The sequence below is a fragment of the Notothenia coriiceps genome, unplaced genomic scaffold, assembly GCF_000735185.1.
Source record: "Notothenia coriiceps isolate Sejong01 unplaced genomic scaffold, NC01 NC01_scaffold00037246, whole genome shotgun sequence".
NCBI classification, from domain to species: domain Eukaryota; kingdom Metazoa; phylum Chordata; class Actinopteri; order Perciformes; family Nototheniidae; genus Notothenia; species Notothenia coriiceps.
The window spans coordinates 19,263,329-19,282,073 of NW_011369947.1; the positions used below are offsets into that span (position 1 = coordinate 19,263,329).

The following is an 18,745-nucleotide window of genomic DNA, read 5'->3' on the forward strand; positions in this document are numbered from 1 at the left end:
GGGATACAAAAATAGCCGGCTTGGATTTAGCGCAATGACAAAAACGTAGCTTTCCTTTTGTGTCAATTGAGACAGGCGCCCAGCACCAATAGGCGTGGGAGGAGGTGGCATATGCTAATGAGGGACACATGTTCACTGACCGTGACCTTGAGGAACACAGTATAAAGGAGGGCACATCTCAGCAAGTTGTCATTTCGTTGTGATCTTCCTGAAGTCAGTGGAAAGCTTTTTGCCTGTTTGGTAGGTTGATTACGCATTTTACGCGCGGTTGGCTGCCCTTTAAATCGTCTTGTTTAGTTATAATATCCTTAAAGTAATGTAGTGATATTGTTTATCTCTGCTGGCAGGTGTCAGATAACGCGATTTCAGTTTTTTTTCTTTTGTTCTCACTTGGTGTTGGTGGATTTGCGCTTTTTACGCACAAGTGTCTTCATGGCCACTCTGTTTTTCATCAAGACTGAAGTTTTAAAGAACTACTCACCCTAATGCAAAGTTTTGTTTTCCCACAAAAGGAATTCCTCACCTCGTCTGAGTCGCTGGTCTCTCCGGTTGTTTTTGGACCGGGAAGCAGCTGCCACCATGTCGCGCTACGACAGGAAGGAGTTCGGGGAGGCTGCTCAGTTTTTACGCAAATCTGAGCTGGAGCTGATGGCGTCGCACACCGTGGCTTTTGACGGTAGGCCTATGAGACTTCAGAGAAACGAAACCGTGTAGGGCAGATCACATGAAATACAAATATTCAGATCACAGGTTAACTTCGTTTTTAATTCAGCGTTTAATTAGTTTCTCTTTTTAAATATGGCAAACAATCAGCAGATGGAGCGAAATTGCAGTTGCCTTTATTGCACTGGTGTGAATTTTTTGTTTTGTTAACACAATACCTATTATAGTGTTTAAACGTGCCCTAAGTGATCCAGAATGTGTAGTTATTTGGTGTTAGACACACCACATGTTAAATAACAATACTTTATAAAACGAATATCACAAGGTTTTTAGCTTGTGGTAAAATAAGTAACACAATATACAAATGTAATATAACTTCATAAAACGAGTTAGATAATACCACAAACTTTATTTTTTAAGTAAAGTATTGTATCATTATTTGATCATAACATTGTTTTGTTAAAGGAACTACATGATTAAAGTTTTAAGATTTCCATTTGAGTATATTTGCAACATATTCTAACAGATTTTTTGTTGTATTTCTTTAAATATATATTTTTTATTTATCTCTGCCAACATGTGTATTATGGAACGTTTTGTTGCTTCCTCCCTCACACTGCCCCCCCTCTGCTGTCCTGTTAGGTAAGAAGCGGGCCTGGATCCCGGATGAAAAGGAAGCGTACATCGAGATCGAGATCAAGGAGCGCAGCGGTGACAAAGTCATTGTTGATAGCACAGATGGAAGGGTAAGTAACCATCACTGTGTATACATGAAAACACTTTAAACACCCATGATCCCTTTCTCATGCCCGCCTGTGTTCGTCCCTTCAGACTCTGACGGTGAAGGAGAGCGACATCCAGCAGATGAATCCTCCGAAGTATGACATGATCGAAGACATGGCCATGCTGACGCACCTGAACGAGGCCTCGGTGCTGTTCAACCTGCGCAGACGCTACTCTGCCTGGATGATCTACGTGAGTATCCTGTTATGGAGCAACGGTACTTCCCCCATCCCATGTTCCCTAGAGAGGCATCATCCTCCAGATGAAGTTACACAGTTCAAGCCTGAGCAATGTCAGCCTGTCACCTTGTATGTTGTATGATAATGTTGTGTCTCCTCCTCAGACGTACTCCGGGCTCTTCTGTGTGACGATGAATCCGTACAAATGGCTTCCCGTCTACAACGCCGCTGTGATCGCCGCCTACAAAGGCAAACGCCGCTCTGAGGCGCCACCGCACATCTACTCCATCGCAGACAATGCATACAATGACATGCTGAGCAGTGAGTGCAATTTAAGATATTATAAACACGCACAGTACACACAAACAGTGGTGGAAAGTACACTCACTCAAGTGAACCTGCGTGAAACATTTGAGGTTCTTATAAATAATTTAAGTGTTTTAATGTAATGCCATTTACTACTCACTTACTTTTAATGACAGTGAAATGCAATGCACTGTTTCTGTGAATTAATTGGAAAATAATATTTAAAAAAAATTAAATCTGGTTCAATTACAGCCAGCTACATTCAAATGTATCTTACAAGTCACTGCGTCAATAATAATTACTTAATATTATAATAAAAAACAAAACAATGAGTTGACTTAAGCAAAATATTTTGAATGCAGGACTTGTATTCAAATGTGGAATAAGTACGTTAGTAAGTCAAAGCTTTACACACACGCACTGATACAAAATATAAACGCTCACGTTTGTCCGTCAGTTGTTAAAAGCCTGGTGTTATTTTCTCTCCCTCAGATCGGGAGAACCAGTCCATGCTCATCACGTAAGTATTTACTGCTTTAGATCTGTATAAGCAGCAATATACAATATAGATCGTCCACACACAGCAACTTTAAAGATTTCATATTTTTTCGCCAACTTTTTTGACTTTTACTGAAACCTTTATTTTTGACTTTTCCTTCCTGTTTTGTAATTATTTTGCTACACAGTTTTCTGGCCGGTGTTTACCTGTTGTATATATACACTGTGTTATTTTTTCACACTCCTATAGCGGAGAATCCGGTGCTGGCAAAACTGTCAACACGAAACGTGTCATTCAGTATTTTGCCAATGTGGCAGCTATTGGGGAATCAACTGCCAAGAAAGGAGTAAGGCTGATGTGGCAACCTTTTTTTTTTGTTCCCAGCTTTTTTTTTTTTTGCTGTATTTTCTTCATTTTTGGTCCCAGGAATCCCCTTTAAACCGTTCCTTACATTTCCCTCATGGTGAATCTGAAATTACATTCATGTCTTTACCCTCATTGTTGTGAAGCCCTTTCCAGCCACTTTACTCTTTCTTATTGATTTTTTAACTATTTTTATTTTTCCCTTTCCATGTCATTTCCTCTTTTTTTGGCTCAAATTTTTCCATTTTCTTTCCCTTTGCTTTGAGTTTTGACTTTCTTGTGTTCATTTTTCCTTTTACCTTTTATCTCCCCCGCGTTCACACCATCATATAAAACAAGGTGGTCATTGTCTTTTTTACCAAAGCTTTAACAATCACTATCTAATTCTCCAGTTGGTCATAATGTCCCCCTTTCCTTGTGAAAGCATTATTCAATCATGCTTCATGAGACCTGACACTCACAGGCTTCTTACCTTCCCCTTTACAGCAAGGTCCTACCACGAAAACAGCGGTAAGTTTAAAATAAAAAACAGCGATTAATAATTAATTATGTCATAAAAAATAATGTGACTGAGCATTTGACTTACTTAACATTTATTTTGTCTGGCCCAGGGGACTCTTGAGGATCAAATCATTGAGGCGAACCCCGCCATGGAGGCATTTGGAAATGCCAAAACGCTAAGGAATGACAACTCATCCCGCTTTGTGAGTACCTGGAAAACCCCCTGCATATTGTATACAGTATAAACATTAATATGAAACAAAATACTGCTATTTATTTGTCTTTATTTGGCTTATTTACCTTTCCTTTCCCTAACAGGGCAAGTTCATTAGGATCCACTTTGGACCGACTGGCAAACTGGCCTCCTCTGATATTGACATATGTGAGTTCATATTCAAAGAATGAATTCACGCTGTATTTCTCTTCTTGTTACACGTCTAATATGAACTCTCCTTTCTGCCGTTTAGATCTTCTGGAAAAATCCAGAGTGATATTCCAGCAGCCCGGAGAGAGGAGCTACCACATCTACTACCAGATCATGTCGCAGAAGAAACCCGAACTGTTAGGTGAGTTATTCGGGCTGCGTTTGGATATTTCCTCACGTCCCTCTGCAGGACTCTGAACGTGACCCTGTAAACGTTTTGTTTCAGACATGCTGCTGGTGTCCTCCAACCCGTACGATTACCACTTCTGCTCCCAGGGCGTGATCTCCGTGGAGAACATGGACGACGGACAGGAGCTGATGGCCACCGATGTAAGAGCCCTCATTTTGCAGCGGAGGAAAATATATTAACATTTTAATTGATCAAAAGGGCTAATTCCACATGGGAAACATTGATTAGGTTTTAAAGTTGTAACATGACCTACCTCTGTTTCCTCACAGCACGCCATGGACATCCTGGGCTTTCTGTCGGATGAGAAGTACGGCTGCTATAAAATAGTGGGGGCCATCATGCACTTTGGAAACATGAAGTTCAAGCTGAAGCAGCGCGAGGAGCAGGCGGAGGCCGACGGCACTGAAAGTAAGAGACAGTAACAAAGACAGATTAGGATTAGGTAGATTAGGTAAAAGCAAGTTATTTATGGTTTCTTTTGTCCTGTTTGATAACAGGTGCGGACAAGGCCTCGTACCTGATGGGCGTCAGCTCAGCCGACCTCATCAAGGGCCTCCTGCACCCGAGGGTGAAGGTGGGGAACGAGTACGTGGTGAAGGGGCAGAACGTCGAACAGGTGAGGAGATGAAACATACAAAGTCTATGTTTCATTATTGATGTAAATATCTGTAAAACAATGATGAGGCACAACACAATACATATATTAAATCAGATCAAACATGTTCCTAGTCTGTCAAATGTTTTCAGAGTAGAATACAATTCAGTGTGTCACTATGTTCTGCCTGATGGACGGGTCTTAATCGATACAGTCAATACACTTGCCACTCCACACACACTAGAGTTCGGTATCTAAGCAACAGAGGCTATTCATGTGAATGACAGCTGTGTGTGTGTGTGTGTGTGTGTGTGTGTGTGTGTGTGTGTGTGTGTGTGTGTGTGTGTGTGTGTGTGTGTGTGTGTGTGTGTGTGTGTGTGTGTGTGTGTGTGTGTTGTAGTGTAGTGTGTGTGTGTGTGTGTGTGTGTGTGTGTGTGTGTGTGTGTGTGTGTGTGTGTGTGTGTGTGTGTGTGTGTGTGTGTGTGTGTGTAGGTTAACTTCTCCGTCGGCGCTGTGGCCAAAGCCACGTATGACCGTATGTTCAAGTGGCTGGTGGGGCGGATCAACCGCACGCTGTACACCTCGCTGCCTCGCCAGTACTTCATCGGGGTGCTGGACATCGCCGGGTTCGAGATCTTTGAAGTAAGTTGATCCGTACTGCAATTATTTATAATTTTTTTAAATAGATTTCTCTATTTCTATGGCCATCTTTTGGTTAAGTATCAACAGGTGCTTATTGGTTTCTGATTGTGATTAATTATTTTCTGCAGGAATATGTTTTTCATGTTTCTGAATCTCCCTCTGAACACCTGTTCCTCTCTCATCGCAGCTCAACAGCTTCGAGCAGCTGTGCATCAACTTCACCAATGAGAAACTGCAACAGTATTTCAACCACCACATGTTCATCCTGGAGCAGGAGGAGTACAAGAGGGAGGGCATCGAGTGGACCTTCATCGACTTCGGGCTCGACCTTCAGGCTTGCATCGATCTCATCGAAAAGGTGAACGAAGCGTTTTATCCTCAATAGAAAAACATAAATGAGTTTCAAAGACACGTATATGTGACCCTCTGTTTTCCTCCAGCCGCTGGGCATCATGTCCATCCTTGAAGAGGAGTGCATGTTCCCAAAGGCCACAGACAGCAGCTTCAAAGCCAAGATGTACGATAATCACATCGGCAAATCGCCTAACTTCCAAAAGCCGCGGCCGGACAAGAAGCGCAAGTACGAGGCGCATTTTGAGCTGGGGCACTACGCGGGCGTGGTAAGTGTTCTCACTAAAGCCCTTTCAACCTTAATCCTTGAATACAGAATGAAATAATAATGCATTTCAGTGTTTCCTCAATAGGTACCGTATAACATTGCTGGCTGGCTGGAGAAAAACAAAGACCCTCTGAACGAGACGGTGGTGGCTTGTTTCCGGAAGTCGTCCAACAAGCTGATAGCTTCTCTGTACGAGAACTACGTGAACTCAGACTCAGGTACAGTAAACAGGTCTCTGACAGAAGGCTGTAGCATAAAGAAGGAAACCAACAGAAATGAATCAGTCTGTGTATCACCTCTCAGTGGCTGAACCCAAAGCTGGCACCAAGGAAAAGAGGAAGAAGGCGGCGTCTTTCCAGACCGTGTCTCAGCTTCACAAGGTGAGACTGACCCCACAGGGCGAATGATCCGTTACTGCAGACAGACGTTATTCTGAATATCTTTCAATGTTGCATGTGGTGCGAGAAATGGTGTCATTGGACGGCTGGGACGGAGGCAGTTAAGACTTGCAGTGATGTTTAGGGCAATGATCACATGAACATCACTTTAAGTCTGTGCTGGCTCTCTCCTCTTTACATCAAGGAACTCACGTGGAAGGAAAGTTCTGCAGAATAATAACATTTACATATTTAGTTTGAATTGTCCAATAGTGAAGGTGTTATTAGTCATTTAACTTGATTTGCTGTACCTCTCCTTTCTGACAGGAAAACCTTAACAAGCTGATGACCAACCTGCGCAGCACCCAGCCTCACTTTGTGCGCTGCATCATCCCTAATGAGACCAAGACTCCAGGTAACTCACAGCATCATCATCATCATCATCATCATCATCATCACTGCATATCTAAAGCCAAAGAGCCAAAAAATAGGATTTGGCCAACGTTTTTTTTACTTGTTTTTGCAGGGATCATGGACGCCTTTTTGGTTCTGCACCAGCTGCGCTGCAACGGCGTGCTGGAAGGCATCAGGATCTGCAGGAAAGGCTTTCCCAACCGCCTCCTCTACGCTGAATTCAAACAGCGGTACAGATAAGATCACTTCTACATATTCTCACATCGATCTTAGGTCCCGTTGAAATCCTAAAATACTCTTTTATTCATCGATTCAGCTACCGCATCCTGAACCCTCAATGCATCCCCGATGATAAGTTCATGGACAGCAGGATGGCTGCAGAGAAGCTGCTGGCCTCCCTGGACATCGACCACAACCAGTACAGATTTGGACACACAAAGGTAGGATTACAAAATTGATGTTGTCATTTCTGTTGAATTTCAGTTTTAGTTGTGTCATGAGGTTCTTTTTTGGTGAGGTGTTTTTTAGTTTTCTCAAAAGATACTCATGTCAAACCCTTAATCATTGTTTCCTTTTACCCCCCGGTGTCTTGTCTTCCTGTAGGTGTTCTTTAAGGCCGGCCTGCTGGGTGTCCTCGAGGAAATGAGGGACGAGCGTCTGTCTAAAATCCTGACGCTGCTGCAGGCGGCCGCTCGGGGCCGGATGATGAGGAAGGAGCTGAATAAGTTCTCAGATATGAAGTAAGAAGAGACTTTCGTTGACAAAATCAAAACATTTTATGAACCTGACTGAATAGGAAATGTATTAACAGGCAGAGAAAAGCTTGAAATCTCACAGGAAGGTTAAGACGTTGAGCCCCCCCCCCCCAACAGTTGCTGTTTTGAACAGGTTCAATGGAAACACAATCATCCTGTGTTACTCTACACCTCAGTGTTCACTCCCTCGCTGCAGTATGTGTGGCATGCAAGGGCAGTGTTATCGGCGTGTGCTCGCCCTTGTATGGTGACCAGGCATGTGTGTGGCCCTTCAGTTAATAAGGGCCCTGTCGTTCTCCTACAAACACACACACACACACTCCTGCAGGTCTCCGGCCATTCTCTCCATCCTGTCTCTCTCTGAGTTAAACAATGCTGACGGTGTCCGTAGAGCCAGGTGGCGACATGTGTCAAATGGCAGCTGCTTTGAGGCCCTCCCTAAAAATACAACCCCCGGCCCCCACCCCCTAGATGGCCCCTGGACCCTTTTGTCCGCGGCGCCTGCACTTCTAAGTGAGTGCATTGGTGGGATATGTGGCGGGTGACAGAGGATTAAAGTTGGTGGTTGGACAGAGGGCTTTAGTTTCTAAATAAACACAGACGCTCACCTTTTGAGAGGCACCCCGGTATGGAGTCATGTCAAAAATGCAATCATCAACCCCTCCCAAACACACACACACACACACCCTCACCTCCCACCCTGGAGTGTGTGCAAGCTCTCTCAAACTCACCCTCTAAAGACTGACAGGGAGTCCTTGACCGGGTCCATATTTAGGGCTGCGAGGCGCCATTCTACTGAGACTAAATCAAGACAAAATCTGGTAACCCTGTTTGGGCACGGTGATGAAACATCAAAGGTGTATGATTTCATTTCCCCATCCCTCTGTGTATGATTAGATACTAGAGAGTGGATAGCAGCAGGATTAGTGCCAAAATGAGTTACTAAATAAATAAACGGGGAGCTCCAGCATAAATCTTTCTGACCTTCTTCTCTTAACTTGATCTGAACTTGACTCCTAGTCGATTTAACCGCGATGAACTCCAGCAACATCTCACCAATGTAATATTCAAAATGTGTGGATTTATATTTAGTTATTTTAATTGTATTGTTTTTTATACAAGCGGATGTTGATATCATATTTCTATTTTTAGTTTGGTTTAATTAAGTTGACTTTTGTATAATAAGTGGCAGAAGCCTCAAACTATTTATCCAGACTTTTAGCTGCCTAATTTTCCTTCTTCTCTTCAAGCAAACGATTGTCTCCACTTTTGGCAGAGTTAGTCTGTTTCATAATTGTAAGTGTTTTGTGAGTCTATTTGAAATGACTAGGTTAGCTACGTTAGCTAGCTAGCTTACAGCAGCCTAGCTAGTCATTTTACAGTGACAGTGATCGTTGGCCAACTTTATAATATCATAACGCCAACGCTGCGGTCCCAGCTGTGAGCATCACTTTTTAGCCGCTTTAATTAAACCCTGCGCAAGTTTCAGCTGCGCATGTGTTTTCATCGTTTCTGAAATTGCAGCGCGTTTCTCAGAATGGAAATGTACTTATCGTATTTATCCAATACTTTTAGATAAATATTTAGAACTAGGATTGCCACATTTTTTATTGTGGACCAACTTTGTGAAAAATATGAAGTCCAATGCCAACAATAGCATCGTTTTCATCCAGTAAAACCGCAACACACCGGAAGGGAATGGTTGTTTTCTGTGCCATTTTATATTTATTTAAAAACCTGACAAGAAAAAAAATTAAAAACTCTTTAACCCCTCCTGATTTGTCTTTTTAGGGAGGCTCTCATGATCATCCAGTGGAACATCCGCGCCTTTAACGCTGTCAAGCACTGGCCCTGGATGAAGCTCTTCTTCAAAATCAAGCCCCTGCTGAAGAGCGCCGCCACCGAGAAAGAGCTGGCCGCTCTGAAAGACGAGATGACCAAGCTGAAGGACGCTCTGGATAAATCAGAGGTCAAGCGCAAAGAGATGGAGGAGAAGCAGGTCAGCCTGGTCCAAGAGAAGAGGGATCTCTCTCTCCAGCTGCAGGCAGTAAGTCATACTCACACATTCAGCTTTTGAAAAGACAGATTGTAGCGCGGGAAAACACTCAACAAACAATCCCGTTTCTTTAGGAGCAGGACAATCTTGCAGATGCCGAGGACCGCTGTGAGCAGCTCATCAAAACTAAGATCCAGCTGGATGCCAAATGGAAGGAGGTCACAGAGAGGCTAGAGGATGAGGAGGAGATCAGCTCTAATGTTCTCGCCAAGAAGCGCAAGCTGGAGGACGAGTGCGCCGAGCTGAAGAGAGACATCGACGACCTGGAGACCACTCTGGCTAAAGTGGAAAAGGAGAAACACTCCACCGAGAACAAGGTAAGGAGAGAGGAGTGACCTACAGAGGCCACAGAACAATCAGATTTTCTTTTGATGTTCTCCTTTATGTGAGTCTAATGTGCTTATTCTTCTGGCTCGCAGGTGAAAAACCTGATTGAGGAAATGGCAGTGCTGGATGAAACCATCCTGAGGTTGACCAAAGAGAAGAAGGCTCTTCAGGAGGCTCACCAGCAGACTCTGGATGACCTGCAGGCAGAGGAAGACAAAGTCAACACTCTGACCAAAGCCAAAGCAAAGCTGGAGCAACAAGTCGACGATGTGAGTGTATCTCATGTAAAAGATGCTATTACTGTTTGCACGACATGTCAAATGTTTTAACGTTTCTTCTGTAAATTAGCTGGAGGGATCACTGGAGCAAGAGAAGAAGCTGCGCATGGACCTGGAACGGGTCAAACGTAAGCTGGAGGGAGATCTGAAACTCTCCCTGGAGTCGGTGATGGACTTGGAGAACGACAAGCAGCAACTCGAAGAGAAGCTGAAAAAGTGAGTGTTATCATTTACAGAAATATCTTCTTGTTATTAAAAAGCAATGATTAACAAAGATCGCCGAATGTTTTCTTACAGAAAAGACTTTGAAATGAATTCTATGAGTGCAAGGGTCGAAGACGAGCAAGCCTTGGTCAATCAGCTGGAGAAGAAGATAAAGGAGCTACAGGTAGAAACCAGTCTCTGACCTTCGGGCGTGAGCAGTCAAGAACATCGTTTGGTGAACTAACTGAGCATTGCTTTCCTTCAGGCTCGAATGGAGGAGCTGGAGGAGGAGCTGGAGGCCGACCGGGCTTGCAGGGCCAAGGTGGAGAAGCAGCGTGCCGATGTGGCTCGAGAGCTAGAGGAGCTGAGCGAGCGCCTGGAGGAGGCCGGGGGGGCGACCGTGGCCCAGATCGAGTTCAACAAGAAGAGGGAAGCTGATTTCCTGAAGCTGCGTCGAGACCTGGAGGAAGCCATGCTGCACCACGACGCCACGACCGCCACTCTGCGGAAGAAGCACGCAGACAGCGTGGCGGAGCTGAGCGAGCAGATCGACAGCCTGCAGAGAGTCAAGCAGAAGCTGGAGAAGGAGAGGGCCGAGGCCAAGATGGAGGTCGATGATCTGGCCTCTACCGTGGAGCAGCTGTCCAAGGGCAAGGTAGAGGAGAGACAATCTGAACGTAGGGTGCAACCAAACTAGACCAATCCCTCAAACATCTATAAATGCATCTTTTGTTTGCAGGCCACTTCAGAGAAGATGTGCCGCCTTTATGAAGACCAAATGAACGAGGGTAAAGCCAAGGGGGAGGAGCTACAGAGGCAGCTCAACGACACCACTACCCAGAAGGCCCGTGCTCAGGCTGAGAGCGGTAAGGAGCATTCACGTCATCATAAACCTTACAAAGTGATTTGAAAGACCCGGTTGAGGTCGTCTGATCAGCTGCTGCTGGTAGTCCCAAAAACTAGGGAAAAGACCAGGGGAGACCGAGCCTTCTTAGCGGTAGCCCCCAGGCTCTGGAACGACCTGCCCCCCCCATGTCAAATTGTCGCCCACCCTTCAAACGTTTAAGACTCACCTGAAGACCCACCTCTTTTCCCTCGCTCTCGAGTCAGTTTGAGCTGTTTTATCGATGGTTATGCTTTTATTTGTCTGTCCATAGCCCTTATGTGCCTTTGATCTATTATTGTAACATTATATTTTATTATAATGTTATGTCTGCTGTGAAGCACTTTGGTAAACCCTCTGTTTTTAATATGTGCTATATAAATAAAGTGGATTGGATTGGTACTAATACAGGTACCTTTTTCTCCATGATGTAGCCGAGGTGGGCAGGAAGCTTGAAGAGCGTGAGTCCACGGTCTCACAGCTCCAGCGAGCCAAGAACTCCTACAGCCAGAATGTGGAGGAGCTCAAGAAACAGCTGGAGGAGGAGAACAAGGCTAAGAACGCCCTGGCCCACGCGCTGCAGTCATCTCGACACGACTGTGACCTTCTGAGAGAGCAGTACGACGAGGAGCAGGAGAACAAGGCTGAGTTGCAGAGAGGTCTGTCCAAGGCCAATGCCGAGGTGGCTCAGTGGAGGACTAAGTATGAAACTGACGCCATCCAGAGGACCGAGGAGCTGGAGGAAGCCAAGTGAGTTGGATTTGTTTTCAACGTACAGAATTCGACAAATATTCAGCGATGCTTTGAACAATGAGAGTTAAATGTGGTTACCTCTCAATAGGAAGAAGCTGGTGACGCGTCTGCAGGACGCTGAAGAAACGGTGGAGGCTACAAATGCCAAGTGCTCCTCCCTGGAGAAGACTAAACATCGGCTCCAGACAGAGATCGAGGACCTGCTCATTGATCTGGAGCGCTCCAATGCTGCAGCTGCTGCGCTGGACAAGAAGCAGCGCAACTTTGACAAGGTATGGAAACTAATATGGAGGCTACATGTGAAGTCACCCAATGTAGTCAGATACATTGTAATCCATGTTTGCATATATTTTGGTCACAATAGCACTGGGTTATGGTCTCATGTACATCCAGGCCAACTCCTGATTTGTTCTCAAAAGCAAAAATGTGTCTTATTCCTCAAGGTGCTGGCTGAGTGGAAACAGAAGTATGAAGAGTGCCAGGCAGAGCTGGAGGGATCTCAAAAAGAGTCTCGCAGCCTGAGCACTGAGCTCTTCAAACTGAAGAACTCATATGAAGAGTCTCTGGATCATCTGGAGACGATGAAGAGGGAGAACAAGAACCTCCAAGGTACCTGTCGTCACATCATATTCAATTCCATACAACTCATCGTTACCTTGACTTTATATACAATATATATATAAATGTTTATCTCTCTACTTCCCTAGAGGAGATCTCTGACCTGTCTGATCAAATCAGTCAGGGAGTGAAGACCATCCACGAGCTGGAGAAAATAAAGAAGGGTCTGGACTTGGAGAAAAGCGAGATTCAAGCTGCTCTGGAGGAAGCTGAAGTAAGCACTTCCTCTTTCTTATTTTTCTTTTCTGGCACGGTTGACCCACAACACATATTCAAGCATTAAGTATCTGTCTCTCTGTCTCAGGGCACTCTGGAGCATGAAGAAAGCAAAACTCTGCGCATCCAGCTGGAGCTTAACCAGATCAAGTCAGAGGTTGACAGAAAGCTGGCGGAGAAGGATGAGGAAATTGACAGCCTTCGGTAAATTGTGTTGATTACTTGTTTCATATTTCTCCCATTGGCCATCCCATACTAACAATTCTCTCTCCATTATCTCTTTCAACTTGTAGCCGTAACCACCAGAGAATGCTGGAGTCCCTTCAGGCTAATTTGGATGCAGAGGCGAGGTCTCGCAACGAGGCTGTGCGCCTGAGGAAAAAGATGGAGGGCGACCTCAACGAGATGGAGGTGCAGCTGAGTCACGCCAACAGGCAGGCTGCAGAGTCCCAGAAGCTCCTGAGAAACCTGCAGGTTCACATCAAAGTGAGTCCATCTGGCATCCCCCTAATAAACCTAACCTGTGGTACAACATTCTTTAGCAAATGCCACGCATTCAACCCATCTGAGCGTACGCTTGTGCCTCCAGGACATTCAGTTGGAGCTGGATGATACCATTCACCAGAACGAGGAGCTGAAGGAGCAGGTTGCAGTGACGGAGCGCCGCAACAACCTGCTGGGTGCGGAGGTGGAGGAGCTCAGGGCTCAGCTGGAGCAGAACGACCGGGCACGCAAGCTAGCTGAGCACGAACTGCTGGAGGCCACCGAGAGAGTCAACCTGTTGCACTCTCAGGTAGGAAGGAGGATTTAACACCACCCTGCAGGGCCTTTAGAAAAAGGATGCCTCCATAAACAAATCATCAAAAGAATGGTCACTTACCTTCAGTCGATAGGTATGATGGGGTTCGTTTCTCAAGCTAGCCAGTATGTGTGGTTGTTAGCTGAAAATAATTAGCAAAAGTATGTTTTTCTCGCCTATATGTTATTGTCTGGTTCAGCTGCTCTGACTGCGTGATCCCAACTAGTGGTTACCAAATGACAAAAATCCAAATGAAAAAAAAATCTAAATCCGAAACAAGATAAACTGACATTTCAATCCTAACATTATTTGTTAAATCTCTCTTGCTGCAGAATACTGGACTGATCAACCACAAGAAGAAGCTGGAGAACGATCTGTCCACGCTGTCAAATGAGGTGGACGATGCCGTGCAGGAGTGCCGTAATGCAGAGGAGAAGGCCAAAAAGGCCATCACTGACGTAAGAAATGGAATAAACATTTACACTACAGAATGGAATGTATCTGAAGGGTGTTTGCTAGTAATCAGGTTGACTCCGCACACATGACCAATGAGGGCACGAGATGACTTTGTGCACAGATGGAAGGCTGACAGGCAGGTAGGCCATCCAGTTATTTTAGCCGGGCCGGCTCAAATAATTGGTCGTGCTTTTTACAGTACCACGGCTTCCAGGGATGAAATTATTTTATGGATTTTTTTGTCAAAGCACTTCAGATATCCAGTGCTATCGGGATGTTAAGAGCATTCCATGGAATATAACAAAAAGTGTATCTCGAGCCGGTTTCTCAAACTTACCTACCCCACCTTTAAGCTTGTTTGTAACATTCAGTTATTTGGTATTTATTCTCAGAGTACATGTAATGTTCATCTCTGATCCTTTGTTTGATTGTAGGCAGCCATGATGGCAGAGGAGCTGAAGAAGGAGCAGGACACCAGCTCCCATCTGGAGAGGATGAAGAAGAACATGGAGCAGACCATAAAGGATCTGCAGATGCGTCTGGACGAAGCTGAGCAGATCGCCCTCAAGGGCGGCAAGAAGCAGGTCCAGAAGCTGGAGGCCAGGGTGAGAGATGAGATGAATTTAAGAATTGTGAAGCCCCTATCACACCCGATAATACATGTAATGGGTAGTTTGTGTGTAATAAGTGGATGTTTCTTTCTGGTAGGTCAAAGAACTGGAGAATGAAATGGAGATAGAGCAAAAGAAGAGCCAGGAGTATCAGAAGGGAGTACGCAAGTACGAGAGGAGAATCAAAGAGCTCTCCTACCAGGTAAACCAACACTGTTTGCACATAAGACATGCCAAGGTATGGAAATATGAATGAATGTTTTTTAAGAGATCATACGTTGTGTGTGCAGGCTGATGAAGACAAGAAGAACCTGATCCGCATGCAGGACCTCATCGACAAGCTGCAGGCCAAAGTGAAGAGTTACAAGAGACAGACTGAAGAAGCGGTGAGTTAACAATCAGAAGTTTAACAATTCTGTACGCTCGCTGATGAATGATTGAATAACCAACGAGCCTTCTGTCTCCTCCTCTCTGCAGGAGGAGCAGGCGAACACCAGCCTCTCCAAGCACAGGAAGCTGCAGCACGAGCTGGATGACGCCGCGGAGAGGGCTGATACGGCCGAAACGCAGGTCAACAAGCTCCGCGTCCGCTCCCGTGACCAAGGAAGCAAGGTTCGCAAACTAAATACATTTCATATTACAGCATGCTTCAAAATTGAATGACCTTTTAGAAGAATTTATTAAAATTAGCCAGCAGGCTTCAGTACAAGAACATATCTGAGAGCAGACGATGTAATCCTCTGTCGAAGATGACCTCATAGCCCTCTCATGTGATCTGAGTGCGGTCATGAGTAACATGTGACTCTGTGTATGTGGTTGCTAATAAACACCCCCGTCTTGTGTATTGCAGCACGCTGAGTGATGCGAGGGCGGACGCTGCAGCCAGACATTTCACAGCCAGCCAGCTGCAACAGCTGTGCTCCACTGTGATCCCAAATAAAGACTTCAAAAGTCGACTTTAAATACGACTGCTCTTGTTTTTTGTTTGTGCGAATATGTGATAAAGATAAAAGTCCCACAAGGAAGGTCTAAAGAAGAATTTATTATATTATTAATTTGACAAACAGCTGTTAAATAAGAAAAAATGAAGTTAAATACCAGCATTAGAGGGGGAACATGTGGGTGAGAGTGGGTTACAGAAGGAGTTATAGTCTGCTTGTTTGATGGTCAAACAGGGTTAGAAGGAGATTAAGACTGAAGGGTGCAGAGGTGAAATTTAAAAACACAAAAACATGGAGATTTTATGCATAATTCAACACATGAAGAAAAACATAGGTTATCTAAAAGGATTTAGATTTCACACAATGAATATTATCCACTGTCCACATCTGTTGGTCAACAAACACTATGGGTAAATCAGTGAGACACAATCATTCCATCAAAGAAGCACCACACGGTCCACGTTTAGGACCGGGTGCAAAATGTGTCCTCCTCGTTCCAAACATCACATCAATCTCCTTTAAATAAAGTCAAAGCATCAGGGATCTAAAGAAAACCAAATAGTGTTGACACAAACACTGTGCAGCATGTTTTTGGCCAAAGGGGAAAACATTTCACCATTTTCTAAACAAACAAAAAAGGATGAAATCTAAGGCCTACAAGGAGCAGATCACACCACATACAGCATTAAGTGTTGAGAACCAAATCTCTTGTGCATCATACAGAGGGTTCACTCTCTCTGAACAATTCAGATCACAAAGCTACAGAAGTCAGGATTGTTTATATAGAGCGCTCACAACATTCATGTTTTTATACCGATAGCCTCATTGACTTCCATGGTGAATGACCGGAGTGAGACGAGGAGATTGGGATCAATGGTAACACACGATCAGCACCAACACCACCGCAGAGTCACCCTGTGTCAAATCACGTCATGTTCTCAAGAAACCACTTATCTCGGGCATTCAGCAAAAGAAAATGGAGAATTTTGTAAGAGAGAAGCACTTCAAAGCACAAAAGATGAACTAATTCAAAGTATGTGCACACCCATCAAGAGAGATTTAAGACATGCTGAATGAAAGCTAGGAAAAAATAAAACAGAGGAAACATTTCTGGTTAATCAGCTTTAAAGCAAATAAAAGGCTTTCAAAGTGTAAAAGGACGTTTGTGTTTGCATCCCAAGGCGGCATAGCACTAGCAACTCATGGCATCAACTGTAGAAATGCCCTTATACATTCACATTTATTATGACTCATGACATGCTCAGAGGAAAAACTGTACACTTGTCATCAGAAGTGGTTTTTGATCTGTACGGCTAAAATATGAGGTAGCTCATCCATTTGTACTTATCTGTTCAATTTGAGACACCAAATCTTTCCTTTTCCATTAAAACAGCTGCTCGTGAACACATCGTCGACACAGCTGTGCTCACGGCTTCCTCGTTATCTAGATTCAAGGTGGTGCCATGCAAGGAAAAAAAGAGCCGTCGCATAGAAAGATTGTCATTCTCAGCGTGTAGTCTGCAGAGACCAGAGAAAGAAGGCTGATTCACATAAACTCTGTGTGGACTGGAACAATGAAAGTGGTATTTTAACACTAGCGCCTGCATAGTTTATTCTCTTCCCAAAGCATCTCTCACAACATGGATACAAAGTCCGTTACAAAATGAAAAGGTTTTTTTTTTTTAATCAACAAAAAAAGTGGTAAAATATAATAAACAATAAAAACATCTGTGCAAGGTTTTATTCTACAGTTTAACCAGAAAGCTAAAAAGTCATTGTTTTTTCTTTTTAAACAAGACATCAAGGAAATCAACAAAATCATAAGAAAGGAGTCCCTGGGTGAAACATCTGAAGAGTGGAGGGTTTCAGATGAGAGAGCCCTGTGTGTGTGTCTGTGTGTGTCTGTGTGTGTGTGTGTGTCTGTGTGTGTGTGTGTGTGTGTGTGTGTGTGTGTGTGTGTGTGTGTGTGTGTGTGTGTGTGTGTGTGTACTAGTGTTAGCCGGCCCACAAGCTACCTTAAATGTGCAGAGTAGAGCCAGAGAGCCCCAATTGAAAAAAAAAAAGCCACCTAATTAAAAACAGACCCATAGACAGGTTCAACATAGATGCTCTTCATTGAGAAGACCCCTGCAAAAAAAGAAAAAAGGGCAGCAGAGGGTGTAGGTAGAGGGGGAGAGAGAGTCCTGGGTCACGGCTCAAGCTGTGGTCACTTCCAAAGCCAGTCCACGTGAAAAGGATATTTTTTTCGAACATATACTTTGTTGAATCATACATATTTTTTTCATAGAATTTTTTATAGGTTATATAAAAGGCTCTATTGGACCTAAAGCAAACAACCAATGCATGTGTCATTTTGCAATGTCCTTTAATTGTCTGTTCAACCATGTGTGGGGGGGGGTGTGGGTTTCTTAGTGAGAAGGTGACAACCGGAGCGCTCTCTGTCTCCGTTCATACAGACGGGAAACAGGCGAGTCTTTTCATCCTGGACGCAGTGAAGCCCCCGGACGGCTCGGAGGAGTCGGCACCAGCTTCAGGTGTCCATGCTCCCTGTGACCGTCTGCACCCCCCCCCCCAACCCCAACCCTGCCGCCCCCGGAGGTCAATCCTCCAGCAGGTCTTTGTCCAGATCCATGTAGGGCTCGTCAATGTAGCTCGCTATGGCACACAGAGAAGTCCTGTCGGAGCCCAGCAGCACCGACACCGTCTCCTTCCAGTAGCTGAAGGGGATGCAGGAGCTCTGAGAGGAGGGAGAACAAAACTCTTTAGTTACCCAATGTCATTATTGACAGTATCTTTATTGCTAGCTAACCACAGAGGGATGTAATAGATAGTAGCTGCAAATAGCTGTCAAGTTAGGCACACTCAGCTGATTACTAATCCATTTACCCTTTTTTATTTGTATTCTGGCAGTTAAAGCTAAAATAATAAGCCAATACAAATGTGAAAAAACAGATAGCTATACTATTAAAAAGGAAAATAATTTCCCCATCGAAACCTCTAAAAAAACATAATTTTAGATCCCACAGCCAATTCCCGCATATTAGGCGCTTTCACACCAAGTACTTTGCCGTACTTAGTTCATCAGAACTTAGTTCATCAGAACTCTTTAGTTCTGATGAACTAAAGAGCAGATCGCGTTCACACCGGAATAAGTCCCTGAGGACCCCTCCTCATCTCCACCGCTCCCATGTTTTCTTTTGTGTTGCCATAAGTTAGTCTCTCTGCGTTTGTGCGCTGGGCTAATGCTAATAATGTTAATGCGAGGATAATAAAATGGTGGCTTCACAAATCTT

At 44.4% G+C, this 18,745-nt stretch overlaps 1 protein-coding gene across 2 annotated transcripts; it reads left to right on the plus strand.

The window, feature by feature from the left end:
- The first annotated feature begins 198 nt into the window (after positions 1–198).
- Positions 199–15,474, plus strand: LOC104966023 (myosin-7-like). Of its 2 annotated transcripts, XM_010795123.1 has the most exons (43): positions 199–240; positions 513–676; positions 1,306–1,409; positions 1,495–1,638; positions 1,790–1,946; positions 2,424–2,451; positions 2,680–2,776; positions 3,280–3,303; positions 3,405–3,497; positions 3,613–3,676; positions 3,762–3,860; positions 3,945–4,048; positions 4,178–4,316; positions 4,406–4,524; positions 4,996–5,145; positions 5,333–5,503; positions 5,586–5,765; positions 5,850–5,982; positions 6,068–6,144; positions 6,469–6,556; positions 6,668–6,785; positions 6,872–6,995; positions 7,159–7,295; positions 9,102–9,357; positions 9,441–9,683; positions 9,786–9,962; positions 10,042–10,187; positions 10,269–10,359; positions 10,441–10,830; positions 10,915–11,041; positions 11,493–11,808; positions 11,900–12,083; positions 12,255–12,420; positions 12,519–12,643; positions 12,734–12,849; positions 12,939–13,131; positions 13,235–13,438; positions 13,777–13,902; positions 14,335–14,505; positions 14,609–14,713; positions 14,802–14,897; positions 14,989–15,123; positions 15,362–15,474. In XM_010795123.1, the coding sequence occupies exons 2-43, from the start codon at positions 580–582 to the stop codon at positions 15,371–15,373; spliced, it is 5,826 nt and encodes a 1,941-aa protein (XP_010793425.1). In that variant the 5' UTR covers positions 199–240; positions 513–579; the 3' UTR covers positions 15,374–15,474. The 2 variants fall into 2 exon arrangements, with proteins under 2 accessions (XP_010793425.1, XP_010793426.1); XM_010795124.1 differs by lacking the exons at positions 199–240; positions 513–676; positions 1,306–1,409; ... (1 more) ...; positions 1,790–1,946; positions 2,680–2,776 and having other exon boundaries at positions 2,430–2,451.
- The last annotated feature ends 3,271 nt before the right edge of the window (positions 15,475–18,745 follow it).